Source organism: Limanda limanda, chromosome 9, assembly GCF_963576545.1.
Source record: "Limanda limanda chromosome 9, fLimLim1.1, whole genome shotgun sequence".
Lineage (NCBI taxonomy): Eukaryota > Metazoa > Chordata > Actinopteri > Pleuronectiformes > Pleuronectidae > Limanda > Limanda limanda.
The window spans coordinates 24,507,011-24,530,893 of NC_083644.1; the positions used below are offsets into that span (position 1 = coordinate 24,507,011).

Consider the following 23,883-nt stretch of genomic DNA (forward strand, 5'->3'; position numbering starts at 1 on the left):
CAACTATATTGTTTAAATATGTAGTTTGTGTGTTTGGTTTGGTTTTTACACTGAAATCATTTGCTTAAAATCATGGCTTATTTATTATAGGATCATTTCCTTATTGTGCCACAAGGCAGACAGCACTGTGTTCCCTCTTTTAAGGATGTTTACTTTCTGCTGACAAGCCCACAGCTTTTACTGCCATGATAATATCAGAGGAAGTTGGATTGGGAGACTTTCAATGACAGCTGGCTAAGATGTGGTTTGTGACCCTTTCATGTGGTCATGTGGTGCATTCAGATGCTTGGTGTGTGTGTGTGTGTGTGTGTGTGTGTGTGTGTGTGTGTGTGTGTGTGTGTGTGTGTGTGTGTGTGTGTGTGTGTGTGAGGAGGATGACACAGCTTGTGTAAGAGTAACCTGGGATTGTGCTCCGCTCCCCAGCTGTATATTTACACCTATGTGACCCCTGCTTGCAGACTCCATCACTACCCAGCTGGATCCCACACTGATAGGTCTGCCGGGCTGACAGGTTACGACCTGTCTGTAGACTACAGGCCTCCCACTACCACTCATTCTAAGACCTTTCAGAGAATTACTTGTACCGAGACACATATTATATGTTTGCAACAGTTTTTTTTTCTGCAAAATCTTGTTCGTGTTTTTTTGTCTATATTAAGCAGTCCAGCAGGGTGTCCGCTGCCCACAGAGCTGGGCATTAGCAACTTGATCACGCACTTGTTTCCTTGGCGATGACAGCTACCAGAGTGGACTAACATAGAAAGTCTGGCATGGAGACAGGATGTCATTTATACTCTTCCATTCCACTCAGTCAGATCAAGCACAGAGGAGCTGTAAATACATGCTCAAATAAATCACATTATAGTGCTGCACATGAGATTATAGGATTAGAAATAAAAATATACTTTGCACTTGTATCAGCCTGAAAACGGACAGGTAGATTACGTGAAATTCTAAAATAAATCCGAGAAGTTATTCTGCCTTGCTGTAAAAGTATTTAACTTGGCTGACTTTACTGGAAAAAACGAAAACCACTGTGTGCTTAAAATTGACACACAACAGCCCATCAAATAACGGTTACATTAAATAAATGTGTGTCAGCTGAGAAAACATCAAAACCCGCTGATTTACAGTTGGATTATTGATACAAAATCATGAAAGACGTTAAAAGCATAGAGATGTTGCAGACTAAGCTTGGGGCTTACGTGCTGTGGGTTCTCGCTCTCTTTCTCTCTTGCCACAGTTTTAAATATAGAATCCCACACAGATGCTATACATGAACAAATTAGATCAGCAGAAATTATTAATGTTTCTTTTAAATTTTTAACTAGCACACATCGTCAAAGGACAGACTGTGACTCATTCTTCCAGTGACAAGGGCAAAGAAAGCTTTGAGACAAATTTGAGTTTGTTTTACTGATTTTACATCCAAATGTATGTTTACTTGAATGTAGCTGTTTTTAGGTATTTATTCACGTATAAAGTTATCATTAAATAAGATGTAATAAAAATAGTTATTTTTATTAGTTCATTCAAATGGGAACACATCGATTTACCAGTTACAACCTACAGTATGTGTAAATACATACAATGATACCAAAAACAAAGTAAGATAATTAGAGACAGTATTTGGGAGGCTGCTGGTGAGAATTAACACTATTACTGGGATTCACAGATGGTAAGGTATGTCGAGGAAAACTCTTAATAAGGCCCCAGAAGTCATATTTAACAAACATCATGTTTATTAACCTTTAGACTTTAAATATATTTTACTATTACCCCATGAGCCCAAACAAACAATATTACCAGGCAATTCAGAAATTATGTTGTGGAATGATTTGTGTTCACCAGCTAGTTACTAACTGTCTGTCTGCCATCAGGTATTATTTGGGAACTTAGCAGACAGTGTTTTTTTTTTTGAGCTAATCCAGTATAAACGGATGATAACAGTGGGACCGCTGGGTGATGAATCTCTGTGGGTTTGTCTCCACGAGCAACTTCTTGATCCTTTGGCCGATGCATTTGTCCGAAAGAACAAACTATGAATTACAATCAAGCTAGCGTAGCTCAAGGAGAAATCTGCTAGGAAAAATTGTCTGAAAAATGAATCCTCCTTTCTAGGCTAACAGCTGCTAATCTTCAATGTGCTAGTACACACAATACTGTTGTAACACATTTCTTCAATAACCAACATTACAATTGTGTTTACACTGACTCAAGTCACCAACCTCACAAGATTTCCTGTTTCAGCAATGGAAACCTGAAGAGATCATAAAACATAACGCAGGAGGATTCGTGAAGCGTTGGCACACACAAAATGTTTATCTTGATATCAAATGTAACTTAAATAATGAACACATGCCTTTATCTTGTAATGTTTTTGACTATTTTTCCATTGGGGTACTTCAGCTTTCATGTAAGCAGTGAGGAGGAATGTTTCTTCCACCCCCACTGCTCCCACTAGGACTTTCAAGGTCCTCCATCTGGAAGGGACGCCGTTAAACCAACAGACCTTGAGGCACAGCGAGCATACTGGCGTTTGCTCACAGTTTGTGAACACACCAAATCTGATTAATTTGAAGTCAATCGCCAGCGCAACAAGAAATAGATCAGAGTATGATCACGCCTCCTCCCTCAGACAGCCGGCAGTTATAGAATGCTGGATAACCAATGTAATAGGGAGTGTCAGTGCATTTTTAATTAGTCTATTTAACTCACATTATTCGTGTCACAAAGCAGTATGGGCAGATTTATTTAATACAACAATCATTCACAATTAAACTAATTTTCCAACCCTTTTGCAGATTGGGTCACCGAAACAATTAAGTCTTTTTGATAAATCATTTAGCCTATTAAACAAAAACAAAAACAAAAAAAAGACCTTTCAATTACCAATGACAAAAAGAGTCAAACAGCTACAACCAGTGAATGGTATCTGAGCTACAAAAAACACTTATACTAATAAATTATCAAAATAGTTGTTGATTAATTTTCCAGTGAAGTAATAATTTCAGCTCTACTCTCTTTGCTTAAATATGGTTATGAATATCAGATCAAATTATGTCTAAACTAGTATGGTAATAAGCATTGTTTTACACATTTAATGGGTTATCCTCGTCTTCAAATTGTCACAGAGTGATATTTTTATATATTTGGTAAATCACATTCACCAGTAGCTAAACTAAATATCTGAGTTTTCTGGTGGAGCAGACAGATGCAGTCACAGCCTGGTGGCCAGGCCTGACTGACAGCCCCACCACAGCTGACAGAAGCACTCAGCCTCTGGAGGCCTCTGATCCCTTTAGCATGTGCTGCCAGGCAGAGAGGCCGCCTGCCTGTGTCTCCTTCGGCTGGGTGGCTGCTTGATGGGAGTCTGCAGCTTTAGTGGCAGCAAACCAGGCTGGCCTCGCTCGCCTCCTCCTGCAGACTAAAGCCACCAGCATGCTCCGTTTCATCTTTCTGATGAACCTCTGCTTCTGAATACACTGCTTGTCTTCGCAGGAGTGAACTGCTCAGATCTGAAAGCTGCACTTAGATGAAAACAGAACAATATGATACGTAAGCCTGAACGACTTCATAAATCCTCTCAAAGACGCATTTCCCGTGAAGACTCAAATATATAACATCCTTCCACCCTCGCTGGGAAAATCCAGCCTCCCCCCTCTGAGCAGTAGCATTAACACACAGACCGAGCTAATGCACGCAGCATTTTAATTAATTCTCAAAGGTCTGTGATGGGAATTTTGTATTTAGACATGTTCAAATGTAACAGATTACATTTATATAGAAAGAAGTTTACTGAAAGATGTATTTCTGTGTTTAAGACTCATAGTCAGAGTTTAGGTCAAGTTAACACTATGCATAATGCTCTTGAAGGACCTTATAGACGTGGCTTTCTCAGTCTAGTGTGAACAAAAGGTTTCTCAACAGGGGCCAATAGGTCTTCTGCAGCAGGGAGCTTCAAAGGCTAATAGGTGTGACCTGCAGAGACAGGAGATCTCTGAGAAACTCAACGGGTCTGGAACAAGATGCGTTTAGCATCTTGTTCAAACTTCAAAGAGACCGCCAGAGACCAATGTCTGGTCTTGCTGTAACGACATGGAGAGAAGCTGATTGGACAAATGTATTTTACTGTGGAGAGGAGGGATCTGATTGTATAAATGGAGTGTACTTTTGAGAGCTCATCGCCATTGCCCTCATATCTGTCACCGTGATGTTTGAGCTCTGTGCCATTAAGGTCAAGTCTGTTGTCGTGACTTGACCTTTGTAAACCGTCCGCAGACGGTTTGAATTAAACATCCAGAATTGATAATTGCTTGTTGTGTCATGATATGTAATAATTTTCCATTACATTTGGCTGTTGTTGGCAGTGACATCCACGTGAGCGACTCTGGCTCTCGGTGCTGAGGGTAGGTAATTGCGCCGGGGCAGTACGTTTGGAACTAAACCTTTATTATTTCAGTGGGCCTGATGTTCTGAGAATCCGGAGTGCTCACTGAGGTGGGCTAAAGAACCGACTGGGACAGGCAAGCAGTTTCATTCTGGTAAAGTATAATTCTTGTTTTTAGATCTTTTAAGGAAAAAGGTCCAAAGAAATTCACTCATTCAGGGAAGTGAGTTACAGACGTGTATATACTAAGGAGGTCTTAGAGACCGGTATAGGATTCACAATAAGCTTAATAGGTTAAGATTCTTTTCAAAAAAAGATCAAAATGTTAAACAGGGTTTAGCGAAAGAGTTTAATGCTAAATTACTTTAATATTGGGCGCTGCGGCATGCTCATAGTTATTGTAAACAAGCAGAAGAGTAGAATATAAATATATAATAGTATTATTATTTTGAAATGGAGGAAAAGCTGTGACAGAGAGACCTAGGCCAGGTCTGTATCGTCTCAGCATAATAATCTGTTTGAAAATCTGATAAATTCCTGACATTTTATACCTGCATGTGTCTTGTTTAAGAGAAATGTGAAATTAAGTTTTCTCTAAGGCGATTTGATTCATGCAGAGTTTTAGAATTGTATTAGAGGAATTAAAATTAAAACTTAGTAATTACAAGAGGTGATTACAGTGGCAATATTATAACTGAAGGGGTTTTTCTCATTGTCTCTTAAAAAGTGTTTTGAAGGTGAAAGGTTACTATCAACGTTACACAAATGTTGATGATTTGATACAAGTAACATGCATGATTTGATGAGACTAATCTGAGAATTACAGCTGAAAAAGAAAAAGTGAGGAGTGAGTGAGAGAGGATTTCTTGGAATTCTCAACACTGGAATAAGGTGAGTATAATTTCAATCATATTTGGGATATATGTGTAAGTTTTAAAGGCTTATATCAAAAGAAAAAGAAAAAGATTCAGATCAATCTTAAAACGAATTTGAAAATAGACGGTTTTAAGAATTAGGAAATAATTGGCTTTAGGAAAAAAAATCTCTGAAACATTAGGGTCTTTTCCATATCAGTAGAACTTAAATTCCCAAAAGATTCGTATTCTACTGAATAAATCAGAGTTTAAATTGATAAACAACCATTACAGAGATGAATTTACCACAGATTTCTTCTCCTACAGTTCAAGATATGGTTCTGAAGTATGGTCATTATAGTGTTACACAGTTTGGCTTGTGGGTAAAAAACTATGATTTTCCAAACACAGGGAACATAACTTTAAATCAGTTGAAGCAACTTAAGATCAAATTGCTCATTGAACAAGAACGAAGCAAAGAAGACACAGGGAGAGATGTGGAGCTATTTGTGCCAGACTGGAGAGCATTTGAGTGTTGGTTGACTGAAGTCAACATAAGAGCAGACCATGATGGAGAGAGAGAAGTTCAACAAAACTTCATATAAGTAAGAACACAGCTGCAGACACCATGTGAATTAATGTTACACATAAAGCATATGGTTAACATTATTATAGTTAAATTAGAAATCAATAAAACTAATTGCTAAAAACACACAAATTAAATCTATTTTTAGGTTCAGGAACTAAAAGCACCAGTAAATATGTGTGAATAGTGTGATATTACTTTTAGAATGAATGTTATATAGCTCATAATGATAGAAAAACATATGCAAAAGTTGTAGATAGATCCATTTTTATCATTGGGGTTTAATAATGTGGTTAGAGGCTAAATGCAAGACAAACATTTATCTCTGTTGTCACTTTACTGCTGGGTAAAATTTAGGGGGAAGATAGAATAGTATGCTAAATTTTAAAACAGCAGGGCAGTAGTGGAAGACAGAGTTGAATAACATCTGCATTTATTTAAACGAGAAAGGGGGATCTGACACAAGCGTATCAATGGATGATCCGAGACAAATTTCTCACCTCTAAATTAACATCCTCTTGCAAAGAGCAAGGGGAGAGATCAAATTAGAGCACAAATGGTATTTACTTAGATTTATCTAAACACTTGGTCAGACAAATTTAGTTTTAAAGGTTATATAGTAAGTAAATTAAGGATAAAATAAGTTTGGTTGCATTTACAATAGTAAATACGGTGTTGTCTCAGTAGTTTTTGATAGATACATTGGCTATAAGAAAAGAAAATACATTTAATCAAATTAAAAGATTTTAAAAAGGAAGGTTTAAAGTTAATCGCAAACGATTTTCTTTCATGCTAAATCACATTGGGGTTTCTGAACACATTTCTGCATGAAAATGTATTTCTTTGATGTAATTGAATGACATTTTTAGTTTTGTTGTAAACATTATTGATTTTTCTGAGTTGATAACAGGTACTATCATGTTTGTGAAACGGACACATATATGATTTTGGTCTGATCAGAAGAGCAGACGCAATAGAAAAGAATATCTGAAATCTTCTTGTGGAATATGAGTAATCTTTTGTTTAAACAGAAAAACTTTTTCCTTTAGGGGAAAAGCAACAGATGCAAAGTTTCAAGCAAGTCTCAGAGCAATGGCAGCTTCTGAGAGAACAGAATAATGTGATATGTGTGATACTTTGAAATAAGACTTTACTAGTGTCATATGCTGTAACAATGATATTTGCTGGAGAAAATAACGTTCACTTTTCAACAGCTAGGAGGTTCAGCTATGATACAGTATTGTTTTGGATGATAGACATTACTATTTACAAATAGAAAGTTTTTAACTAGGAAATTCTTAACTTTATCAGTAGAGCAGATTTAAATGGTTAACAGCTGATTACTGTGAAACTGAAGTGTTTGATGACAGGTTTTCAGCATCACAGTGTGATAACGAATGACAGAGGGGTTTTACGACTCTGTTTGAAACAAAGGAAAACCGTCCCCATCATCACATGCATGGACCAAAGAGATGCAAATATGCTAGTGGCGAGAGTGTCAAGATTTACACTGATAGCTTGTTTGCATGGGGGTTCTGCATGTGATTTGGGCTGAAGAAGAAATTCATGAGATTGACTTCACACCATTGTCTTGCCTTGACTGTGTTACTGGTTGCAAACAGTATGCAGTCTGTAGAGGACATGGAAGGCATTTGAATGATTCTTAACACTGACATTTAATGTGGGTTACAGGAGCGGTTAGCAAGACTACATCAAACTAAATTTTTTTTTTAGAATGTAGATTTTAGGTTTATTAGTTTAGGAATTACGTAGTCTTGATAGACTGTGTTTTGTTTGGTGGTCGATGGACTTTTGATGTGGGATATGGATGATTTTGTTCAACCTGTGTATGTTTTCTCATTAGGTTGGATTGACACATGACTGGAGTCAGTGTGTCAAGAGAGAGGAGTAACATATGCTGGATATAGATGAATTGGGTTATTGGGTGTAGACAAGAAACACTCTAAATAATATTCAATAAAACTTTTTTAACAGAGTTATGTAATTTGAGTTACAAATAAAATAGAGACATCCAGATTCTACAAGATTGACATCCACCTCAAAACAAACGGTTTAATCATTTATAGAGATGTTTAATAAAGATTAAGTTAAATAAAGTAGGTTAGGGAAATAAATAAATACTGTTTTGTTTTATGACATGATTTCTATGCAAGCAGAAGTGTTTCCCAAACATCTAAACAGGATTCTCCAGCGGTGAAACAGATACTGTTCGGAGAACTCATTCCATGATGGAAGATTTCAAAAGGATGTCCGCTGACAAGGGTAACATATTCATAAGTATAGCTTTATGGATACTGGTGAGTATGAGTATCAACACAAGGCAACATCATGCCACATCCCGCCAGGGATGGGACAGTGGAGAGAGAAGGAAGTAAAAAACAAACATAACAAACACATTGAAAAACACATTGAAAAACAAACTGGTAGATATTGTTTTAAACTGTTTCCTGTACTCTTTAAAATCCACAGGCAGACGAGGAGATTCTATCTAAATCCATGGAGAGAGGACTGCGTGACCTGAAACCAGGAGACTGGATTGTGCTTAAGGACGTGCGGATGGAAGAAGAAGACGACGTCGATGGAACGAGTGCAAGCCAAATGCCTCTCAACACAGATGACAGGAAGGTCGCAGAGGTCAACCTGGAGATGAGGGCCAACGCAGGAGGATTTCCAGAGCCAGGGGTGGATCTACAGGACGGGAAGTGCTTTGTGCCAGTGTGTGAGCTTCAGTCTGAAATTTTTAGGTGTTGCAAGGAGAGTCAACACATTTGAAGAGCTACACGCTGAACACAACCGCACCAACAGGAGATCAGCAACACATGATTATACGACTGAGAAGCATTCAAGGGAAAAGAGATGGTTTCCCTGCTCACGAATGCTTGGCAGGAACAACAACAAATTTCTGATCATCAAAGTCAGAGCATACAAGATGTCTCTGAAACAAGATGTTCTTCAACAAGGAGGTGTTCGACACACGATCAGGACGAAGTGTGGCACCAACACAGTGAACATTTTGATAATATGATGCACATCATTTTAATAATTGTAAAATATGTTATTGAAGTTTGTAGAAACTGATCATTTTCAATTGTGTAACTCTGTTGTATTGTTTTTGCGCTAAGACTAGTGTTACTTCTTTAATTAAGATCAATTTTTGAAATTCACATATCCTGGAAAATTCCCAATCTAAATGATGAGATGTTATAAAGATGTTGATCCCAGATGGATAAAAAGGGAGGAATTGTGATGGGAATTTTGTATTTAGACATGTTCAAATGTAACAGATTACATTTATATAGAAAGAAGTTTACTGAAAGATGTATTTCTGTGTTTAAGACTCATAGTCAGAGTTTAGGTCAAGTTAACACTATGCATAATGCTCTTGAAGGACCTTATAGACGTGGCTTTCTCAGTCTAGTGTGAACAAAAGGTTTCTCAACAGGGGCCAATAGGTCTTCTGCAGCAGGGAGCTTCAAAGGCTAATAGGTGTGACCTGCAGAGACAGGAGATCTCTGAGAAACTCAACGGGTCTGGAACAAGATGCGTTTAGCATCTTGTTCAAACTTCAAAGAGACCGCCAGAGACCAATGTCTGGTCTTGCTGTAACGACATGGAGAGAAGCTGATTGGACAAATGTATTTTACTGTGGAGAGGAGGGATCTGATTGTATAAATGGAGTGTACTTTTGAGAGCTCATCGCCATTGCCCTCATATCTGTCACCGTGATGTTTGAGCTCTGTGCCATTGAGGTCAAGTCTGTTGTCGTGACTTGACCTTTGTAAACCGTCCGCAGACGGTTTGAATTAAACATCCAGAATTGATAATTGCTTGTTGTGTCATGATATGTAATTTTCCATTACAGGTCTCAGGAGTCGAGCTAGGAAAAGACTGCAACGTCATTTGCAGCCCTACCTGTCACTGATAAGACACAGAGAAAATGGGCACAGCAGAGACACACACACACACACACACACACACACACACACACACACACACACACACACACACACACACACACACACACACACACACACACACACACACACACACACACACACACACACACACACACACACACACACACACACACACACACACACACACACACACACACACACACACGAGCCGGAGCTCTGGCAAGAAAGTAGAGAATATGGCACCTATCAAAAAATCAGGATCCACTATAAAAAACAAGGTGACTGTAAGTACGGATTGGAGAGGCTATATTGTGGACTCAGAGTTAAATTGAGGCTTTAAAGTATTTTGTTTTACACAAACAAAATAACCATCTGATTTTAATTTTACTCCCTGGCTGCTGTAATTATTTGAGGTACAGGCCATTACAATAGTGTGGGGCAGTGACATTAAACAGCATATGTGGATATTATTCAATAAGCAGATGCTCTCTGTCTGGCTTCTGTCTGCCAAAGATGCTGCCTGCCCACTTATAATTGGAGGACAGGGCCTCACCACTATGAGGACAGTGCAGACGGCCATTTGTCTGGCAAACCATGTTCCCCAAATGCTCCTCAGAATGGCTGCACTTAGTGCCTTCTTGATGGCTGCTGGATTTCACAGCTGTAATTTACCCAACTGCAATCAGGTTGGGAGTTTGAGCAGTGGCCTTGGGGCGAGACACACGGGATAGACAGGCAACAGCAGAAGGCCACGTTCACTCCAGCTAATGGTAGTTGCTAGTGTGCAATTTCTGAAAATGATGCTCGAGACATCTAGGTCTCATCTATAATTGTAGAAATATCGTGAATACTGGAATGAAATATATCAGTGGTTTGTCTGACACTGTGGCCCCCCCCCCTCAGATAAAAAATACTGTTTGGGTGTAGAGACAACTATCCCTGGATTATCAAGTTATCAGGATCATCTTTTTAAAATGTGTTAAATCCACTGATTTATGACCATTTATCCACAATGGGTATTGTCCATAATGACATTCTAGGAAAGGGTCAAATTGAACCTGAATTATGGTAACAGCTATGTTTAGAATTGATTAAGTCATAGCCTGAAGAAAGAGTGTATGATTTTCTATGAAAATGTCCAGCCTTGGGTATTTTAAGCATCTTTACTGCCTGCATGATGCGTGGGTCACAGCCAGTTCTGTATCTGGAACCGTTAGTGAGCAGACCAAAACTACAATAACCTTGGCCTCATGCCTCGCCACTCTGCATCCCACCTTCAACTCTCCAATGCCCCCTGCGAAGTCTCAACTTACATGGGAAAAACCTCTGAAGATGAGCAATGAATTCAAAACAATTCTTATTTCATAACTACAGCATCAGGGACAATTTGTGTCCAGAAATTGTTTAATGGAATTTGAAAGAAATGAGACACCTCTTCACTCTATTAGCTGCCAAACATTTAGTAAACAAATGTCCACGAATTCCATATCCACCATTTAGATTCTGATAGGTCAAGATATTGAGTGAACAGCCGACCCTGCCCAAATATGAAGCTGTTCAACAGCAACTTGTGAGGGTGATACTGATAAAAAACTTATTTTTATTATGGAGATTCAAGAATAAGACAAAAGACATAAGTCCCATTTGTCAATGTGAGATGTGTGGCTCTGTAGTCTTACATGACTTATGAATATAGGGACATAAGACGAAGGAGCAGCAACTGCACTGCATCACAGCGGTAACACAGAAAATGTAATCCACACACAATGTTCCTTCCAAATCTCATTACAACACAGCCCAGTACTTACTGTGTGAACACTGAACAAAGGAGACGTGTGGCACGATGTTGTGAGGCCAATGAAAATAGGTCTTTGTAGAAACACTGTTAATATAATAAGAACTAACTGAATGCAAGCCGAATCATATTTCTAAAAACGTCCATCAAGTTCAATAAGGTCTTAAAAAGAAAACTTAAACTGAGGGTTATTAAATGAAAACATGATAGTTGATGCAGTATTCAATTCAAACACTTTGATATGATATTTATTTAAAATTTTAAAAGAATACATTTGTTTTATCAGCTGTTTTTAAATCCAGTTAAGGACTTTGTGCATTTAAAGATTTTCTAGATATAGTTGACTAGTGATTGACCAACATTGCCCCATTAAACTGAGGGGTCGCGTTAGATGGTAAAGACTAGAAATTGCAAAAGTTATTGCAAAATCTTAGAAAAAATAAGTATTTTGTTTTATTCAAATATTTGGTTGCAAATGTTTGATGCAGTAATCGTGGAGTGTGATTATAATGACACAGCTAATGTTGAGATAATCTTGAGGGGTGTTGTTTTATTTAAGATCTTGTGTATATATTGAATATGATGCAAATTGTATCACTGAATGACAAATAATTATCAGAATCAAATTAATATGTACTTCTTACCTAAAGTTTAGCAAAACAAAAGTTAGGTTTTGTTCGCCTCTTCTTGTTACGTGCTGTTGGAATTACAGTGTTTCCAAAGATAATCTTCTTACATTTTTTCCCAAATTACAGAGGCTCATAACACTGTGCATATACACTCCCTGGATACAGAGCCCGGGTGAACTGAAAGACACACATTTACACACTCTACACACTATGAGAAGGAGGGTAGAATAGATATGCGAGATTTTGTTTTTAATTCATTTTTATCACTACAGAACTTTTTGCTTATAAAGCAATAATGCCACAGGTTATATTCAAGGGTCCTTTGCGTGTCTGCAGATGCTTGCAAAGAGCACCGCTGCAGCTGCATAAGCAATATTCTGTTTTTAGGATGACAAGTGCGATTCAGCTGCTTTGGAGTACAGGCTTAGAAACAGGGATCGCCTGAGGGCCCACTGTGCTCCTGATGTGGTTCAGTTCAAACGTGTCTGTTTTCATCTCCATGTTGCCTTTCACTGCCTTGTTTCACACACACAGGCATGCACACTAGCACACAATATGTTTGTTGTGCATTTATCGCCTTTATTAGGATGAGCCTTATTTGTGTTGGTTGATTTATTTATTTATTTTATGTATGAAAAAAGAAAGGCAAACAGTACACTGCAATGTTTGATACTGATCACTAGAAACGTCGCTATGTGCCTGTAGTAGCACTTACCTGATATGTGTTGTCAAAGCTGTCGTACATGAACCGCGTGATCAGAGACGTCTTTCCAACTGCAAGACAGGAAAAAAGGCAGAATGTAACAAATGATAGACAAGAGCCCTCGTGGTACTGCATGCAGAATCTCAATAGATGCACCAGCGGGATTGGTTGTTATAGTTTCTGCAACGGCTGTCACTGCTCCCCATGGAGCTCATTAGTGTGTATGGGGGTGACCAGGGGTCAGCAGTAGCATCAGCTTTAGATGTAATTACTGAGCTGCCGCTGGAGTAAACATTATTTTTCCCAAAACACTTTTGTGTCCCATTTAACACATTATATGTAGATAATTCAGAGCTGAGATATAAAGAACAGCACAATTGAAAATGTGAGGGTAAACTCGACCTCTCCATTTGAAGGACTGTCATCTTAGAGTTGTTAACAGGCTTACTGACATTTATAGTTCATCCAACCTTTGTCAAAACAAGACGCTAGGCCAATAGACTGATTAATCAGGTTGATGCCAAAACCAATTATCTCATCTTCTTACTAGTGGTGGTGATGTGGTCTTACATGGAAATAAACAGTTTTGGTTAATTCACAAGGGATTTCTGTGTTTTTGTTTCTGTCCATGCTTTTCTCACTGCTCAAGGTGGATGAGGCTCCATTGGAAAAAAGTTAATGACATCATACACTTCTGTAAACCTATCACAGTGGAGCAACGATTATTAAAATAACTAAAATGTGTTAACTGTTGTTGATAGGGATGTTAAGTGAACTGATACCCAGGTACCCGCTCAATGCCAAAATTTTGAGAGTATTCCATTTTCTAAAGAGGAACCAAAGGTACAAGATTGATTTGGGCAGCATAATAAACCTAAGTGTTCCAGTCTGACGTCAAACTCAAAGAGAAGAAGAAGAAGAAGAAAGCAGGCACGGTAAACACTAACAACAACATGTTGAATGTTGATGCTAAGTGCGGATGGAGCAACAGGTCCACTGAACAAATGGAAGAAGCTCTTAAAATATATCTAAGTACCTCAAAGACATACAGATCAAAAAATAAATAAATTCCTGAAATATTAGGGTTCGGTTTATCCGTTGTAGCATCTCTCCTCACATAACATTCACAAATGCTAACATTACTTTGTTTAGGCTAATGTAGCTATTAACGTCAACAGGGTGTTCACAACATTAGTAGGCTGCATCCAGTCAATAAACACTGACTTTTTTAAATTAATAATTGCACAGATTTTGTGTTTTTTCGTTAGTTTTGAGTGGTAAACTCTTGATGAAACTGTTTAATTATTGATTTATACAAATGTTTACCTTTTAGTTTTGAATATCTAACATTGTGGCGTAGTATGGTTTGAAATCAGGTTTTCAGGGGGTTTGTTATTTGCTTGTGTTTGTCTTTGTACGTACAAGATAATACACATCATATGTCTAAACATGGCACCTGTATGACTGTTAAGTTATATCATATTGAAAGAGTTGCAGCCTGGTGCAATTAGTGACATGAATCAACAGTCCATGCTTATATAGACACATTTCCAGAAACAATTTTGAGTATTGTTTAGCCCCAACAATATGGATTACCATAACCAATATCTATTCTTTAAAAAAAACGCAGGAAAATGTGTTCCTGTTCAAACAATGTTGTTATAGTGGATACTTAATGAGAAGAGAACAAGTAATTTACATAAGTAATGAAATAAACTTAAAAAGGGACATAAAAGTGTTTACAGAAAAAGCATGCACCAACTAATGAGTTACAAAAGTGCCTTATTACCCTGAAGAAAATAAACAATTGTAGTTTTTGGTTCCTTCATTTTTGCTAAGAAAATCCATTGATTTGGTAACTAGTAGCTACAGTGTTAGATCCTGTAAATGTATCAAGCCATTAGAGCTGATGCTTTTCTCTTTGGAAAAAATTATACTCAGATGCCAGGAATCATTATGGAGGCGTGTTACGGTGTGTGACTGACAAATGACTGGAAAACAGCCACCTAATTTCATATCCATTCAATAATCAATTCATCATTTTAGAAGCATGAGCCATATTATACCAGAATTAATCACTTATAAAGAAGAAGACTGGTTAGACATGGTTTACTTGGTTGATAGATGGTGTGAATGTTTTTAAGATTAATTTTTTGCCTAGTAATTTTATTAATGAGGAGGATTGAAGCAAAGCAAATCGGGAGGCCAGCAAGAATCAATCACATCCTCTTTTATATCCATTTAGCAGCAGTGCAGATGCTTGGCTGAGAGCTGGTCTCTTATATCCCTCTAACTGCAGGGGAGCACGTCCAAAGTGCTACAGACCAATCAGTCCACACTGGACAGACTCCGTACTTTGCTGACTGCCACATTTGATTTTATTGACAATAGACTAATAGATCTAAATGATCTAAACCTCAGGTGCAGATCTTTTTGTGCTGCTGCCATTACAGGTTTGTTTTTTTTACATATCTGTGAAATTCTACTTCATTATTTATGTGAAAGCAATTTAGTGCTGTAGGAGCACTAAAGATCGGAGACTCACAAATTCTTAAATTCACAGTTCATCAATGGGCGCACAGTTTAATTAGGCAGAGTAATTTCATGTATCTGTGCTCTCACTTGGTTTCTATATCTGCGAGGCAGGATCTCATACACAGGCACTGAATATGCTAATAACCTCATACTAATTTATCAATAAATCATCTAGCATACTTTTCTCCAGAGGTGCCCTACTTTTTACTGGTATATTCAATGTTTTACTAATTGATTCACTGTCTATTTGTAATCAAAAGTCTTTTATGACTTATTATACATATTTTCTCAAACAAAAGTAGGACTATGTAGTTATGTAGATACTAAGACTCTACGGTACGAAGTAGTGCATCTTCTGGTCCTGTAATAAACTACAAAAGTGTTTTGTGGACTTAAACACTTCATCCACCCCTCCATCGGCATGGGGGTGAGTAGATAAGTTAATTTAAATGTTTCAGTGAACTATCCCTGTAAGGTAACATCGCCTCATAAACCTCCATTAATCAATTTGGCACGGCTGGAGTAGAAAAATTAATGGTAAATCATTCATTTCGAAGACATAAACAGTGATTTAATTAGATGTTTTAAAATGGTATATGATTTGCAATACCCTACACTTCCATGTGTGCGAGTATGTGACGCCGGAGCAGCTTTAATCTGTTCTATTTGTGTTTATTATAAAAACCTCCACATTTTGAACGGTTGTAAATCCGAAGACTTTGCCTTGTTAACTGTAATGTTATTTTTTCACAAATCTTTGACATTTTTAAAGAGAATAATCAATGAAAACCATCAATAGCTGCAGCCATGCATACTGAAAAACAATATTGACTCTACGGCAGGGGTGTCCAAACTACGGCCCGAGGGCCAACTGCGGCCCGCCATCCACTTTTAATTGGCCCGCATCAATGTCTAAAAATATAATGTATAAAAAAAAAAAAAATTAATTATTATTATTTTTTTTTTTTTTGAAACTCAAAATTTAGTAGCGCTCAAATGGCACTTACTTAAAGCACTTTGTTTTGTTTATGGGGCCAGGCTTCTTCGACAGGGGAGAGGCCGATGCATGCTTCTGCGTTATCAGAGACACTTCTTTCGTGCTTGTGTGCATTCACCAATTTTTGTAACTATACGACAAAGCTATGCAGCGTGCAAGGCTGTGATTGGTCCGCTAACTACATCCTTTCCAGAGTCATATATCCGGTTTCATGCCCCTTAATACCGGCAGAAACCAAGGAAGATTTATTAGAACGGATATGGACCAAATAGAAGAGCACTTGGCAGAAGAGATCTGAAAGTATGACCACTTGTATAACACGTCACTGACTAAATACAAGGACACACAGATGACCTGCAATTCCTGGAAGATCTCGGATGACGTCGGTTTGCAGGTCGACGAGTGTACGAAGCTGTGTATAAAGATCAGGGACAAATTTGTCCTCCAGAAAAAGTAATAAACAGTCGACAAAGACTGCCACACACAAAGATGTTGTCTCTAAGGTTGTCTTCGACAAAAAACGTTACTACACCTAGTGGTCTGGCGGTGAATTGCTTTGCTGACTTGCTAGCTGTCCCTCAGAACGCCGCCACGCCCCCCCGCCCTGAGCAACGCGACTGTCAGGGCAGGGGGGCGTGGCGGCGTGAGTGGCCCAGTCCTTGGTATTTTTTTCTGTATGTGGCCCTCGGGACAAAAAGTTTGGACACCCCTGCTCTACGGTCTCAGATCCAGTTTCTGTTTATCACCCTGAATGTGTGTCAGACTCAGAATGCCTTCACATCAGTAGTTATGGGAGAGCAGAACATTAGAGTGGAGAGTCTGATCCAACATCCTCAGTGCTGACTCATCGTTCTCAACCACTAAAGAAACATGACACAGCATCTTCTGTGCTCTGTCACTGCTCAAAGTTTCAAAACTCTGGGAGAAACACCACATCCCATATCGTTCTCCAACTCAGTAGTATTTGGGAATGTGCAGTATAAAGGCCAAGGTAAGGAAGGTGTACACACACCAGTTTGGTTTTGCTCGGATGTATGTTCAGAACAGCATAATGACCCGCATTTAAGTACATGATTGAAATGATATACCAAAGCACTACAGGGAAACGAGACCTGTCCTTATCCATCCTTCAGTCTCCAAATCTTCAATGGCTGAACAGAGAGTGTAATTACATTTTTGTACGTATCCTCAGATATAACTCAGGTCTGTTTTTGTGAATTTAATCATTGGGGTGGAAGCAGGAAGCTTACTTACATGGCTGCAATAATTTAGTGAATTTTCTGAAAGGCTAAAAAGAAGTGATTTACAAGGCAGATTTTTGATTACATTTCAGAATTAGCTCTGCATCTCTGAGCATTTCCTCCTCATAAGCTTTTCATCCTCTTTGCCGTTAACACTCGCGCTATTTTAGGGATTATGATGGGATTCAAATGATTAGTAGTTTTAGTCAAACATAAAAGCAAAATCCAAGTCAGCGCTGGAGATATCACAGCAATAACCTCTTTTCTTTAAAGTCATATCGCAGGTGTGTTCTCCCAGAGCATTGGGTTTACAGAGAAAACTGCAGCTTATTAAATTTCTAAAGGAAGGGTAACATTGAACTGTCAGACGTTTAGCTATTAATTGAACTGCCTGGCTACAGGCCAATAATGAACTTTCAACAGTTTTAATCACGTAATGAGAAACAAGTCATTTAATGAGATTGTTTAGATATATCCTTGATATGACTTATATGTTCTGTATGAGTTAGGGCTAAATACAAAACAGGTCGGTAGAACCTCTGGTTTCTGTGTATTGGTGTGTACATGTACAACAGAAATGATGACATCACAGCCTTCTTTGCGCATGTCCATTGTTGTTTGCACCAAAAAAACAATAAAAACAATAGGCTACCTGTATGTCCTAGTTGACGGGTCAATACTCTCACAGAGCCTGCTCACAATATTCCTCTCTGGTATTTGACAGATTATAGACTTTGTAGACTTGTTTGAGCTTTTGTAGTCATTTTTCTGTTCTTGTCTGGACGGAGATATTTCGTGAAAATAAAGGGCATGTGGTGGGAGTTTTGTTTTTACTTGGAGGGGGTAAAATCTGTTTAAAATAATATATGCAGTATTGTAGACAAGGCCTTAATGTCAGAGCCCTGATAGTGTTTGATGAAACACTATTAGGTAACTTGCAAGCCTATATTTTAGTCTTTTGGAATTATTGAAACATTTTGCTGTGATTTCATATCTCCACTGAAATGGCTGCGGTAATGCTAGAGTTAATCTGCACTGTTTCATAGCTGCAGAGGTTATGAGAGGAATTCATGGTTACATAAGCCATGTACATCTTTAACGTTGTTGTGCCTCATACCGGTGTAGAAACAGACAGCACCATCTGATGGGACTGTCTAATGTGAGCAATCCACCTTGACAGGGTTTACCTTTGAAGGGAAGGAGAGGTCAACATGGTTCATAGCTCATTACCTGCAATGAACAAATCTACTTTTTATTTGTTGGAGTAAAAACTGCTCCACAAAAGAGCAACTTTTGACTGACATGAGTCGTAGATTTTACATATACATCTTTTAAATACACTGTATTGTTACTATACCCATTAGGGACTGAGCTAGCCTTGAGAGTAGTCACATTACGAAGCTTGGAGCTCCACACACATTTCATCAATGAGCAAATGTCCCTTTGTGGTGTTACCACTCCTCTATTCAAGACGACGTCATCAGAGTTACGTCCTGACATTTCATAGTTTCCTCCAGAGCCACAGAAGATGGTATGACTGTTTCACACACTGAGTAGTTCTCTGAAAGATGACTAAAATGACCTTTATAAATAAAATCTAAGTTTAAAGTAAAATTCTGAATAGATTCCAGGTTATCACATTACTAAGATTAATTTACTTTACTCTATTCTTCACTACACTGCTCACTGTGCAAAACCGTCTATATTAGTAACACCCTCAGTGCACATGTCTCTACTAGAGGTTGGCTTGGGCACCAATTTGCTGTCTGAACCCCTCCAAGACTAACTAAGCATTACCCTAACCCGACCGTGTGTTTATTTTGTCTGCATCTGATGAAGGTGATGTTTTCCCCGATTACAGGCATGTGCTATGTAACAAATTTAGTAGAGATAGCCTGAACCAACAGGACCGAACCTTACCCAAAATATTTTTTTACTTTAGAAGTTGGCCCGAAGTATCCCGACAGGCTCAGGTCAGGTATCCACACTAGTAAGGCTATCCCTGTTGATCATGTACTTCCACACTGAGTAACATCTCAATTATGTAGCCAACATATGGACACCTCAATAAACAGTAACTAGGATTATTGCTTAGTGGGTCTCCAATTACAGACTTGGTTTAAATGAAGTCTCCACAGTGGAGTGGAGACTCCATTCCATGCATGTGATGCTTCAAAGACTTTGTGGAGTGAGTTAACATCGTGGGGAGCCAATTAACGGAAAGAACTGAGCACCTGCTGCTACACAACCTGCACCACCAGGACTCCGCTGAGCACAGTGAGCAGACAGCTCATCAAGGCATCCTTTAAGAGCTCAAAATACAATTTTACAGCACATTAAAGGTCCCACACAGCTGGGTTCACATTAGGCTCTGGCTCCTCCTGCCATTTGCGAAGTATGCAACAATGAAATGAGTTAGTTAAGGAGCATCTCATCTCGACACCTACTCCAGTTACGAAAAAACGAATGCCTAACAAAAATGCTGGAATGAAAACAATACAAACCTATGAGACACCATAAGAACTGAAGATGATTGTATTTAACGGATGTGACAGAAACTATTCTCTTAAAATAATAAATATTCCCACTCATTTAATGACAAAATCAATCATTGTCTGGTTCAGCATTGGCAGAATATTTACAAAGCATAATAATAAACACAATTGACTATCTCGCCCTGACTATGTGTACCAAGGACACAGGTAAATCCACTGCTGGTCACTTGGTGGCAGCCATCATGGAAAACCCTTGAGGACTTGGCAGCCAATCAGAGCATGGCAGTGCATTCTGCATAGGCCCGGCTCCCACTCACAGAGAGATGGATAAAAATAAAACAGTGGGTTTAATGCCTTGCCTTTGCACGACACACTCAGATGGGATCTCAGCACGCTGGAGAGAGGCAGATATCTAATATTTATCAATGAATGGAGGAACGGAGGAAAATAAGTGGTTATTTATGTCTGTCCTTGCAGAAGAAGAAGAGTACAGCGATCTGGAGGAGATCGGAGGAGATACAGACCAGTGGGAGAGATATTGACTCTTGATTCTGTGTGCACAGTCATAGCAGCTGGCATAACGAATACAACAAGAGAATGGCAAACAGCAGATGGCCTTCAAATCTTTCTTTCAGTCTAAGTTAACGAATTACATGCACTAACAAATCAAAAGAAAGAGCGCTGAAAAATCTTTTAGAGATAAAACTTGAATCAATCTTACTTTGATTAATTGTTTGGATTCATGATTGTTTCCTGATGTTGCACAATTAGTGACTAATCTGAATATTGTATGAATTGACCAAACATTGAGTTAAAAAAGAGATTCTAGTTGAGAAAAATCTACCATGAAGTAAATCCCCCTATCTTCTGAGGGTGGAAATTAAGTAACAGGAGACTCTGATGGTCAGATGCCTTGTTACAGCTCTCATTTGAAACAAACAGTTGTGTAACAGGATGGACTGTTTCTTCCATAAGAGTACAACGAGTCTAGTTCCCAAGTGAGATGAAGATGGAGATAGACAGGAACATTAATGCAGCGTCAGCCGTAATGTACCAGACCATTGTGTTCAAGAGGGAGCTGAGCCGGAAGGCAAGCTTTCGATTTACCAGTCAATCAACATTCAAACCCTCACCAATGGACATAAGCTCTGGGTATTCACAAAAATAATCAGATTACAGATACAAGACGCCAATGACCATCCTGCATAGATTGGCTGGGGTTAGCCTTTGGGATCTGGATAGAGCCACTGCTCATTCACGTCTAAATGAGCCATAAGAGGTTGTTCGGGGGAGACATCCCATCTGGCCGGAGAACACCTCAGAATCCACAAGAGGAGCTGAAAAGCATTGCTGGAAAGAGGGACGCCCTTGAAAACCTTGCTTAGCCTGCTGCCCCTGTGACTCAACCTCAGATAAACAGAAGAAAAGAGCTAACCAGCCATGTTTTTTTCTTTCTGGTAAGTAAATTATAACACCCAGCTTTGTGTTTTGTAAACTATCCAATTTACATGACATTGAAAGCTGCTGGAATGGTACAGCTTTGGAAATATATGGAAGTACACATTTTAGTCGAGTAAGACTAGCTGTTTCCTTCCAGTGTGTAAATTATACCATGCTTAGTATACTTTAAAAAGTAAGATCTGCATGATAAAACACTGCTTAACTTTTGAGTCTGCTGGTCTTGCACACTCTTGATAAAAAATGCAATGCACAAAGGTACTAGAGGAAGTACTCATACATTTGAAATGGTGGTTAGAGAGCATAGAATATACAAAAAACACCAAACTTGCTTTAAACAGCATATTTGACTTATGTCAAGCTGAATATGGGTAGTTACTCCTCATTAAGATCAGGCTAGTCCTCCAACACAAGTGTTTTCACCTATTTTATATCTAATTGGACCTCTCAGGACTGTGTGGGTGTAGACTGGGCTTGATTGACATCTCCCTACGCCTGTTAAAACATAACTAGTGAGTGCAGAGGTTGTGGTGATTTTAGATGATTTCTAACCCTCACCCTCAACCTTAGCTGAGATTCTTTACAGACAATTGATGACATCTGTGTGACTGACAGTTATATGTGCTGATATATAACATGTCAGTTAAATTTAGACAAGATAAAATCGACTTTATTCAAATCAATAACAGTCTAATCATGTAACTTCTTGAAAGCTAGCTGTGCAAATGTCGAGACATAGATTCTTCAAGGTTAAAGGTCATTGCTGGTTGATTTACCAAGACATTGGCAGTCAGGATCACCAGAGGATAAGTCTTAGTGACCTTGGTAATTCCTTCAACTTTTCCTACAGTTTCACCAGCAAAGCTTTTACTAATCCTGACTTATAGCTCAGCATCTACACAATGATTTGGTTTAAACGTACATGTAATGTACAATGTAGATTCAATGTTCCCTGAAGATGACTCCTAATGACTTTGTTTATAAGTGACTTTTCCACTAGCACCATTATAAATGGCATGTGGTTGTCTGTGAAATGTCTCAACAACTGTTCCTCAAAATGGATTCTAATAACTTGGGTGAGTCCCTGACTTTTCCTTTACAAACATAACCATTTATTCCAATACCTCGGATCAGCCTCAGCCATATTTTGCGTTAAATGCGACAGATTCTGTCGGTTACTACCACGTGGCCTCATCAGAATCAGATAGCAACAAAAATAAACAAAAATGAGAGAGTTATTGTGATAGCATTACCATTGACTATTTTAACAATGAGTCTCATGGACGGTTGAGAAATTGGAAAATGAAATCTTACGAGGATGCGTCCATTTACCAATGCCTCTGAATAATGGATGAACATGCTTTCAAACTCAACAAAGGCCCAGTTTCCAGGCACACATAAAGCACTCAGGAAGCCATTTCAGCCCTCATGCAGTCTAATGAGGCATTTGACATTACTAAAAGCCACTGCCATACCCACACAAACACACAGTAAGGGCACAGTGACACCCACCAATGTGTGCCACCAGTTTTGAAATGCACAGTATGACCCTTGTGGTGTCTGTGATTGCCCTAGGAAAAGAGATAGAAGTCATATGTCTGCTGTTTGAGGCCAGAGGGCTCGAGAGGGACCAACTTGACGTTTTAATGTTTAAATTAGATTCCATTCTCACAAGGCAAAGGGCAGCTGGAGGCTCGAGAAATGAAAACAGCATCCTCTCAGACAAAAAAACAGGACACACGCTTTAATTTATTTCTTCTTCCAGACATACAGTATGTTGTAGTACTTCAGATATTATCAGATCTACTCATGTTCTTGTGTTTTCACTTAAAAGTTATGGAGTTAACAAAGTAAATCTTGTGAAACTGACTGTAAATGCACACGGCCTATGAGATAATCTCATGACTGGAATCACAAACAGGTGTTCGAAGTGTCCAGAAGAGACGGTTACACCAATCTTTCATCATCCCCGGCCTCAGAGAACAAGCGCAGAAGCACTTTTTAACACAGCAAATATAAAATATGTAGGTGTGACTATGTAGGATTACATATAGAAATCGACATTTATATCCTCTCATCCACTTAATGTTGCTCATGTCGAATAATTCGGTAAATACTTTCCCCAATGGGTGCATTCTCAAACTATCGGGTTTTGCTGACTGCTTCGTTCAATTTGCAGAGGTGGACCTGACCTGCTGCTTCATGATCAGGGCAGAAACACATTACAAGTTCAGTATCCTTGTACTGTGCTGTATTACCTTG

General features: G+C 38.6%; 1 protein-coding gene across 1 annotated transcript in view; it reads right to left on the reverse strand.

The window, feature by feature from the left end:
• The window catches only part of rab6ba (RAB6B, member RAS oncogene family a), a 51,756-nt gene that overhangs the window by 15,848 nt on the left and 12,025 nt on the right, over positions 1-23,883 (reverse strand). Inside the window, exon 2 of the mRNA XM_061078312.1 lies at positions 12,908-12,966. Coding sequence (XP_060934295.1) covers positions 12,908-12,966 — 59 coding nt within the window. The remainder of the gene's footprint in view (positions 1-12,907; positions 12,967-23,883) is intronic.